Source organism: Xyrauchen texanus, chromosome 50, assembly GCF_025860055.1.
Source record: "Xyrauchen texanus isolate HMW12.3.18 chromosome 50, RBS_HiC_50CHRs, whole genome shotgun sequence".
In the NCBI taxonomy this organism is placed as follows: domain Eukaryota; kingdom Metazoa; phylum Chordata; class Actinopteri; order Cypriniformes; family Catostomidae; genus Xyrauchen; species Xyrauchen texanus.
The window spans coordinates 8,119,378-8,130,172 of record NC_068325.1 but is presented as its reverse complement, the minus strand read 5'-3'; the positions used below and the strand labels follow the sequence as shown (position 1 = coordinate 8,130,172).

At 38.0% G+C, this 10,795-nt stretch overlaps 1 protein-coding gene across 1 annotated transcript; it reads left to right on the top strand.

Moving 5' to 3' along the window:
* The first annotated feature begins 1,686 nt into the window (after nucleotides 1–1,686).
* Nucleotides 1,687–10,311, top strand: LOC127640854 (chromobox protein homolog 6-like). Its single transcript, XM_052123527.1, has 6 exons — nucleotides 1,687–1,793; nucleotides 2,434–2,477; nucleotides 2,981–3,046; nucleotides 3,389–3,455; nucleotides 4,116–5,120; nucleotides 5,584–10,311. The coding sequence occupies exons 1-6, from the start codon at nucleotides 1,725–1,727 to the stop codon at nucleotides 5,584–5,586; spliced, it is 1,254 nt and encodes a 417-aa protein (XP_051979487.1). The 5' UTR covers nucleotides 1,687–1,724; the 3' UTR covers nucleotides 5,587–10,311.
* Nucleotides 10,312–10,795: the final 484 nt, after the last annotated feature.

The following is a 10,795-nucleotide window of genomic DNA, read 5'->3' as shown; positions in this document are numbered from 1 at the left end:
TATTAGGCTGCTTTGTTTTTCTTTAAAAAATGTGTCAGTATACTATAAGCAACATATAAAACCACAAAATTAACCATAGCTATTGTTATATATGTTGCTATAACTAAAACCAAGTTACAATATGTATACTACAATAATGCTGTAGTAAAAACATGGTTAATTGTATCAAAACCTTGGTTACTGCCAAAAAGAAAAGGGGGAGGAACATGGTTACTATAGTCCTTGTTCCTAGTCATGGTTAATACAATATTACTACAGTAAATCCATGGGTAGTTTCCATGAGGGTATACTTTCTTAATGAGGATTAAAGATCATTATCAATGTTTTAACAGCTGAATTTAAATGTAAAAATGGTCACACAAGCCCATTATACTACATGTAATGTCTAGGTTTGTCATTACTTGGTCTGAAAACTCCAGATGCTGTTTTTCTGTCCTTACCTCAGGAAAACACTGCTCCCTCTTTCAATGAGCGCTATGACTGAAAGGGTGAGCACTGTCTGCTGGGGTATTTTATCATTTCTGCGTCTCAAGATGAGCGGAAGAAAAAATTGTTCCGGTGCCATGCAACTATTCGCTCATATAATTATTCTTTTCCACTTCAAAGCTTATGAGATGCATTAATATTCATGTTATCTCAATAATAACATCACTAGTTAAAAAAATCAGAATAGATATTTTTATGTGAGGATCGATATTCTTGATACCACATCAGTATTGGAAGTATCGATCCACCCATCCCTACAAACCACAGAACAAGTGCCGTTCACAAACCAAAACAGTCCAATACAATTTCAAACACAATGTCCGAGGATTTTAATTTTAGAAGAGAAGAGGAGATGGAGTTTTTCGCCCAACCCTACCTATCTGACCTTGAATACACCTCTCATTAGCGAGCGTCACAAACATGTACTGAAGCAAACATTTCTACTTAGAAAGCATATACACAAGTATTGTATTGTTTCTAAAAAATAATCAATCGTTTGGGTTCAGAAGAACTTTATTGAGTCGAGTGAATTATTTTGATGCACCCTAAATATGCATTTTGGACCATCAAAAAACTGGAGTACATTCACTTGCATTGTTTAAAGGAGGAGGCCTGAAATGAAATCCTAAAAATCTTAAATTCTGTTTTGATGAAGAAAGAAACACAGATACATCTTGGATGTCCTGAGGGTGTGTAAATTATCAGCAAATTTTCATTTTTGGGTGAACTATTCCTTTAAGCGAGAAGTGTTTGGCTGGTCATGTGATTCTAACATGGCTGCCCCATGAGGAGACCCTCTCCATGTAGAATAAAACAGCTTTTATAAGGTTACTGATATGAATTGTGTCTTCATTTTAATGTGAGTGCTCATAATTTTATACATATGTTTAAAAAAAGCTATTAATTTATTTTGGAGGAAAACGTTTTTAATCAGGAAACAATGACTGAGTGCACTTTTAAGGATACAACCAAAAAACACCTAAATATCTTTTATTAAAATGAAAATGTGCTATATAGTAGGAACGACCCACTTAAGACACGGTCGATTAAAAATGTATCTCGAATATAATAAATAATATAGTTTATGTTGCAATATTTGACTAACCCCTCCAGCCGTTTCCAGGACTAAAGGGGCTGGTTGACCCGGAACACGTGACGGCGCAAGGGTTTGTTGCTGTCACAGATTTGTAAAGTGCAGCGCCGCGAGACAGCAGTGTGGAACGCGCGCACCGAAAAAAATGGAGCAGTCGGCGGGAGGAGACCGAGTTTTCGCCGCGGAAGCCATCATGAAAAGCCGTGTTAGGAAAGTGAGTAATTAACGAAGATGTTTAGGGGCGTTTGGGATCATTTTTTTTCTTTCTTTCTTTTTTGGTTGTTGATATACAGCACAGAGAGAGTGTCGTCTTTCATTTGTCTCGCGATGCGGAGCTTCAAGGCGCCTGCAATGACAAGAGGGGGAGGCCTACTTGCAGATGTTTTTCGATTAGCGACCTAGTGCATTTGTTTTCTTGGTCATATTGGAAATAACAAGTAAACTATGGTACAATTAGGTGTGTAACTTGTGATCCATGTCATACAATTAGAGTAGATAGAACTGGGCATTGAAAACAGCCCTCTAAAAGAGCAACAAGACGAGGAGAAAGAAGGTACAAAGTGTCTGGCATGAATCCATGACCAAATCAATGCATGCTGGCTGACCCAAGATTCAAAGATCTCAGTAATGCACGAGTACAGAGAAGATTTTTTATATACTGCATAATGTCATACAACACTATTTAAGATGTTAGCTTTGCTGTATCAGACAGACTTTATTTAGCACCCCCAAAAATGCACTTTTTGTGCAAATGTGCATTTGTATTTTTGTTGTTGAAACAGAGTGAACTCTTTCATGCATTATTTAGTCAGTGCTGAACCAAGAACATTTCCCTGTTTCTCTTTTTGCAACAGGGTCGAATCGAGTACCTGGTTAAATGGAAAGGCTGGGCATTAAAGTAAGTTAAGAATGTATTGATGCCCACAGGCCAGAATACAACAAATATTGAAATAGAGATGTTTGACCCAACAAAAGTACATTTGAAATCGTATTATCAATGCACATTTTGTCATTATCTTTGGTTTGCAAAGGGTTACCTTTGGTTTCACTTTATCATCGTAAAAGTGCATTTGGTAGTTGACTTGGTAGTGTCCTTAGTAGTGCATTTAATTTACAGAGAGATTGCACAAACACATTTTTTAAGCAAAACATTTAACATAAAAAGTTAGGTTTTAATCCACTTAAAATCACCTTTTAGTTATTAAAAAATAGTTAAGGAAAATGTTAGTTCAGATATGTTCTAAAGTATTGTAGGTTTTGTTATTTAATACAATGCCATGTATAAGTGTGGGTTTAGTGGCCAAAAATACCTTATGTGGCTACTGTATATAATGATAAAAAATGTCGATTATCTGTAAACTTCCCATTACTCTTTTATGATTAAAATGTTTTGCAACATAGACACAGCACATGGGAACCAGAGGAGAACATCCTGGATGATCGACTCATCACAGCCTTTGAGCAAAAGTGAGTTTCACTTGAAAGTTAATTATGTAATTTTTATCTCTGTCTCTCACTTTTATGTATAGGCTTTTGATCTATGTGTCCCAAACAATGTCTCAGATGTTAAAATATTTAATGTAAGAGCCTGGAAAAAAAAGATTGCATTATTTTTCTTGTAACCACTTGCTTTAGTAGCTTGTTTAATGCCAGTTAGACAGGAAACTAGCCTTTCCTATTGGAATTTTAAACAAAGATGGCTTGCATGTAGCTTCAAAGGGTTTCATTTCGATTGTTATGGTTTGGGCTTGACTCTAAAGTGATGTCATATTTTCCTTGGCTTAAATAATGCTATCCCACAATTCACAGGGAACGGGAACAGGAACTTTATGGCCCAAAGAAACGTGGGCCTAAACCAAAAAACTTTGTACTGAAGGTTTGAGTTTTCTTAAAAATGTTCTTATATATTTGCCATCTAATTTTTTATGGTTTAATATACACTCACTGAGCACTTTGTTAGGAACACCATGGTCATAGTAAAGTTCCAGACGTGGTCTTCTGCTATTTTAGCCCATCCACCTCAGTTTTGACGTGTTGTGCTATTCTGCTCTCTACAATTGTACAGAGGGGTTATCTGAGTTACCGTAGCCTTTCTGTCAGCCCGAACCAATCTGGCCATTGTGTATTGACCTCTCTCATCAACAAGGCGTTTCTGTCCACAAAACTACTGATCACTGGATGTTTTTTGTTTTTGGCACCATTCAGAGTAAACTCTAGTGACTGTTGTGCGTAAAAATCCCGGGAGTACAGCTGTTACAGAAATTCTCAAACCAGCCTGTCAGGCATAACACATTTTTCCCCCATTCTGGTGGTTGATGTGAACATTAACTGATGCTCCTGACCCGAAATTGTATGATGCATTGCTGTCACATGATTGGCTGATTAGATAATCGAATGAATAAGTAGGTGTACAGATGTTCCTAATAAAGTGTTTTGAGAGTGTTTATGTTCTATTTTGATTCATTTGAAATCCATAAAGTTCCTTCTTGATACTTTAGTAATCACTCACTCACATTTGTTTTTTTTGCCTTTCTAGGCACGAGCACAGGCAGGTGAAACATCGCGAAGCATAAAAACCAGACGCACTCCACCTCGCACCGCTGCGAGGCCTCCCACCTCCTCCTGTTCTGCAAGTACAGCAGCTCCTCAGCCTTCATCGTCCTCTTCCTACACTAAAGCTCCAACCCCCAGAGTGCACTCCCTAGCTGCTGCTCATAAACTCAAGAAGGACATCCACCGTTGTCATAGGATGTCTCGTCGACCTTTGCCCCGTCCTGACCCCATGGCTGACCCCACGGGATCCATGTTTTCATCCCGTCCTCCAATCTCTCCGTTCTCCGAAACTGTTCGCATCCTCAACCGCAGGGTCAAACCACGGGAGGTAAAGCGGGGTCGCATAATCTTGAACCTGAAGGTCATTGACAAATCTGAAAGTGGTGGAGTAGCCAATAGGAGGACGCCACAGTCGTTTGTGGGGCGGGCGAAAATCCCATCCCGAAATCGTGTCATAGGGAAAAAGCAAGGGGACATGCCCTACAGGCCATTCCAGCATCCAATGAAAATGTTGGGTTTTCCAATGTATGGTCAGCCTTTTGGGCTCCATCCCTTTGGGCCATTATCTTCCATGGCCAATGAAGGGTCGGGCAATGCAGCCAATCAAAGAGGTGGAAACTTAAGTGGTAGTCATATCTCTGCAAATGGGCAGACATTTCAGTACCAACCTCCACCATCACTTTCCAGTTCCAGTGGGTCTAATGGCAGCTCCTCTTCCTCTCAGAAACAACTAGCTCCTCCTCAATCTGAAGTTCCTTCTTCTGCAGCTGGTCCAATATCCCGTTCCTGCAACGCCTCCCAACCTCTAAAAGCAAATAAGCTCAATTCCAGGCCGGCACAATTCCTTCCTTCCTCGCCTTCTAATTCGTCCTCTCCACTGTCCTCTCTTGAAGATGAAGACCAGGGCTCTTCGAGTCTCCCTGCATTTCGGGTTGGAAAACGAAAGCTTCGCCATCGAACTCAGACGGCTCGAGCTTCGGTCTGCAAGGTTAGTTACTGCTGTATCGCCCCACTTCAAGAGAAAAACAGGGTACCTATAGAGGGGGACCCTGATTGCCACCCTGAAATGTGCAAGTGTAGTTGTGACTAACGTCACCACAAACCTTCTCACTGTCACCATCTAGGAATCCTCCCATTCAGGAGCGAGTTAGAACCCTCCTCCCCTTGCCAAGCTGAAAACCCACCCTCTTACTCCCCAGCTGCCTTCTAAAGGTCCCCTTAACTGCTTCAACAAATATATGCCCCTTAACCTTATAAGAACTTGCTATAATGATATTCAACCACTTTAAAGTTTCTATTAATACAATTTAAATGTATGTTTTGATGAAATTGAGATGAACTGAAGTAATATTTAAAATGTAAAATTTTTTTAAACAACTGTTTTTGTGGAGCAGCATTGTTACAATGGTTTTGTAGTACTTCATGCTCTTCTTCCCCCTTTTTTTCCCCAGTGATCCTGTCTTTCAAAAGCCTAGCCTTTTTGCCAGTAAATGCGCCTTCTCTTGTCACCTGCAATCCAGTAGAGACTACCATTCCCATACTTCCAGAGCTAAAGTTCAGAATCCAACCTAGAAATCATCTCATCAGCAGCTTTCAAACAAATGTTATACAATTTTCTTGACTTGGATGGACTAATGGCATTGCACCAAGACATTACCATATCTCTTTCATTTTAAGGTGGGTTTTCAATTATGATTAAACAAAAGATGAAGTTCAGCTAGGTGACAATTGTGTATTATCTGCACACGCACTTGTTAGATAATACTTGACATGGCAAAATGCCCATTTAGGCCACAGCATCCGTAAAATGCATTGAATAGATCTTGCCAAACTTCTCTTTTGCTCACAAAGAACCAGAGTCATGGCTAAAATTCTCGGGACCTGGGACAAACTTTTTATAGGTGGACCCCTTCTTCCCTAGACCCAATAATTGGCTATTGCATAGAGGACCTTAGTGGGCTCCCCTCATAACAGGGCCTGGAACAACATTCACTATTCAACTGACAACGGTTCAGCGAAGAATCGAAGTCATCTTAGATATCACTATATCTCACATGCGTAGAAACTACTGTATTTATATGCACTCACAAAGCTGCAAAATCCCAAGGACTATTACGTTATTTCCCTATTCTTGAACTCCGCTCTGATCCAGATGTCCACCAAGACTCTAAACTGATTTATTTTCCAGTGTAAATGCTGAGGACTGCATCGAGAGCGTGGTACTGTATGTTAAACCTTCCACTTACACAACTACTCTCTTCCCTTATTTTGCCTTCTGACTACAATAGTTTGTTTCATCTAATAGTTAAATACTATATCTTTGGGCCTGTATCCAGCAGTAATTTCTCACAGAACTTGATTAAGGAGTTGAAACACCTTTTTTAGGAGACCCTTGGGTTTCTTTTAAACCTACCAAATATAACAAATTGCCTTGGTTGATGAAACTCTTTCGCACTCTCAAACGATATAGTCTGGGACCATGTATATTATGTGTGTGCTTGTGACAGCATGTAGGTGGCTCCTTAAGGTTGAATTATAGTTTGGTTTTCTGCAAATGTAGTCATCAGCACAGTATGCTGCCCAGTTTGTCTAGACACATGGACAGTCCACATCTGTGTGCACCATCTGCAGATGCGTCTGGCGTTTACTGTACTAAAGAGTATGACAAAGCAGTCATTGTGTGTATGTGAAGAATGCGTCCATACAGGCTTGTGGTCAAAAGAGTTTTCTGTCAAAGGCTAGAGCACTCAACTGTGTGTGGGATGTAACATCACGTGGATAAATAGGTATACCCTAGTTTGCATAGGAAAGACTGGGTGCTAGCAACGAGAAAGCAAACCTGGGATAAAGCTAGCTTAATTTGTTTTGGGTTGCTTGTAAATACTAGGGATTCACCAATACCGATAGGATTGGTATTGATAAAATCAAGTTCAATTGGTATTCATACTTGTGCTTTAAAAAATTAGTGCATCCCTAGTAGACATATTACTTGCTGTCAAATTTCGCTTGGGTTGTAGGGTATAGGTACAAAAGATGATAAATCAAACTATATTGAAATGCTGGAGATAGCAGCATTTGTGCGAATGTAACTCATGTTGGTGAAGAGTTTGGATGATTATATCCTTTTGCTTATGTACGTTAGCCTTAGAGAGCCATTATGTACACATACAGTAATAACTACATTCTGAAGATTTGGTTAAAGGAATAGTTCACCCAAAAATGAAAATTCTGTCTTTTACTAATCCTCAAGTAATTCCAAACCCAATTAATTGTTTTTCTTCCATAGAACAAAAAAAACTTTCTGATAATCTTTCCTTCCATTGTAGCTCTCACTCTAGACATTCTTTAAAATTTGTGTTCTGCAGAAGAAAGGCATACAGGTTAGGAAAAACATGTTGGTGAGTAAATGACAGTATTATTAGTTTCTCAGTGAATTATTCCTTTAAAGTTTAGGTGTAGGGTAAAGAAAGTGATGCTTTCCACTAGGAAATGCCTTTTCACGGGAAGTGCAGCAACCAACATTGAGAGTGTCTTATTAAAGAGGCTGCATGCTCCGGAGGTTGTGTTTGTTGGCGACATACTCACCGAGGCTCATTAAGGGAAAAGCAAGTGGAACACTCCGAATGAGCCTCCAAATGTGACAACCTTTTACAGGAATTCAGAGGATGCTGGAGGTGTATCCTTTGTTGGCACTCACAACATACAATGATTTTTAAACCCATGTTTTGTTAATTCCCAATAAATGTACCAATGTAAGTGGGTATAAAATGTATAATATGATTTTGGCAGCGGGGGCGTGGTCAAGTGTCCGTCCGGAGATAAATTATGTCTAACACCTGAGAGCAGCATAAAAGAGCCACACCGCCAGCAGATGAGTGAGAGAGTCTGTATCTGAAGCTTATTATTAATCTAAAAAGTTACTGTGAAGCTGAAGTCTATGTAGAATCTGAAGTTTATTGCCAAGATACTGTGAAGCTGAAGTTTTGAGAAGCTGGCGTATCAAGCCAAGCCTTATAATAAAAGCCTACTCATCTGAGTGAAGGAACCTGATTTCCCATGTCCTCCTTTAAGTATCTCCACGATGATAAATAAAAATAATAATATATAATAAAAACGTAAGTATTATAAAGTAAATTAAAAAGTACAGATTCCATTTTCTTTTCTCTCTACATCGTTATTACTCTCCAAAAGTTTACCTAACAGATTCTCTTCTCACTCAAGTGCTCGCAAGGGTTGAGAGTGAGACATGCTGTCACAGCAACCATGATATGTTCTGTTTTTGTAGGCTTTCGCTTGTCAAACTAAGGCCAGTTCAGGTATACCGCTGCCAACAGCGGATGTGTCCTATCTTGCAGACACACCTATAGATAATCTGTCACATTAGGCCTGAAGAACCAGGTTAACACAGTTTATGGCAGCTAACTAGGTGTATGGAAGGATAATAAAAGGTCAGAATCCACCAGAGGACAAAGACAAACCTCATTATACTATTTAATTATAGAACATTATTAAGTTCTGTATGTAGTCTTCTAATGGAGCGCTCTTACTCTTTATTGCTGTGCCTTTAGGGAGGAATGATCCTTTATTATGAACGTACTGTGTTATGTACAAAAATCAAGAAAATATGGTATATTATCTAATTTACATACATACTGTATGCATGTGTATATACACATGCATACAGTATATATGTGTATATACAGCTCTGGAAAAAAATTGAGACCACTGTAAATTATCAGTTTCTTTGATAATTTTCTTGGCATTATTTGAGGTCTAAAAACACTGCATCTTTTTTGTCATTTTGACCATTTGTCATTTTCTGCAAATAAATGCTCTAAATGGCAATATTTTTATTTGGAATTTCGGAGAAATGTTGTCAGTGCTTTATAGAATAAAACAAAAATGTTAATTTTACTCAAACACAAACACCTATAAATAATAAATCCAAAGAAATGTATAATTTTGCTATGGTCTCTTGATGTTTCCAGAGCTGTATGTGTGTATATATACATATATACAAACACACATTACATACACATTCATACAGTTTATATGTATCTTTTTAACTTTTTCTAACCTAGAATAAAAACTATAAATCTTTTCCTCGATCATTTCCATGTAGTAAATGAGTTAGTACAGGCTTCCACAAAACAGGTCTTTATTTACCTTTAGGTCGTTCCATACCTATGCCATATGCTATTTTTCCGTGGAGCACAAAATAGTTCTTAAGAGTCAGTTCCATTTAATTAACCAGTTGATCCGGTTTAGAAATCGGACTGAATGATTTGTTTTGGGATTGGTTTTTTGGGGTTGGTTGGGTCATTTTGGAACTGAATGTCTGTGGTGACGATGAACTAACTGTCATTGAATGGAAAAGACCTTTGTTCTGTGGAACAAATATATTTGATATTTAGAAGAACGAACGATGACAATTCTGGAAAAAAAATCTGTGGTGCTGCCCCATTCAGGGTGTCATGTATGGTGCATTTATAAAAATTTATAAAAATATTGAATATCCGAAGCATGTGTGGCCTTTAGCTGCTCGGTTTGACCCCATGATGTTGTTACCTTTACCTACAAATTGTTCCACATACAAACGTTCAAGTCTTTTGTTTATCTTTATATTCAAAATGGTTGAAAATTGATGTCACTATGTGTGAACCAGTGCAAGATGGTTTCTTCTATGGAGTTAGCTTAGTACTATGAAATGTGGCCTACATTTCATGCAATAGGGCTCGTGTTAGGGTAGGATGTAGCCATCAGGGCCCATCGCAGATTATGAGATTGTTTTTGAAAAAAAGGTGAAGATGAAGATATACTGTAAATTGTGTCCTCAAATAGCAGATCTGATGTGTTTTTGAGGAGTTTTATTATTATTTCTGTTCCGTAGACGTTAATGATATGTGGTGCCTTTATTTTATAGCCATTGTTCAATTTTAATTGTCTAATTTGGGTATGAGAGAATGGATAACCCAAAAAAATAAGTGTAATTTATATAAGTCATCTATTTAGTATTGTGTAAGGTTGAAGAATCTGATGATGATTACGATAATCTTGTTGCTATGGCATTGTAATGTTATGGATGCATGATTTGCGAAACCTAATTGTACAGGTCATTTAAATGTCTTGTTGTCGTTGCTTTGTGTTTCTTGAAAAATGCTTTTAATAAAATTACTTAAATGACACCGTCTCTTTGCTATCTATTTAGTTGCATTGATTGTTAAAATAGCGATTTGCCATTTTAGGGCAATCAGTCTGTGAACATTCTTTTGCCACCCACCTGTTTGGAAGCATCTGTGGCATTGCTCTATGTAATTGTGAAGGAAATGTGACATAGGTAGTATGTGCATCATCAACGTTTTTGTATTTGAGATGTAAAAGATGAAACCAAGATAAATCATGAACAAACTGAAACATATTCTACAAAAGTCTTGGTTAAATAATCCAATGTTATGTCTCAGAAGTCCAGAACAAAATATGCATTCCAGCAGAAAAAGCATTGATAAAAAAATAATCTGCAAAATATGTTCTCGACTATTGATGATAAAATATTAAACAACATTGCAAATCTGAAGATTCCAGATTTTCAATGACACCTAGGTTTAGCTTCTAGTCCACTCAGAGGCCGCGATATTTTGAAACATTAGGAAAGATGTGTAGGAT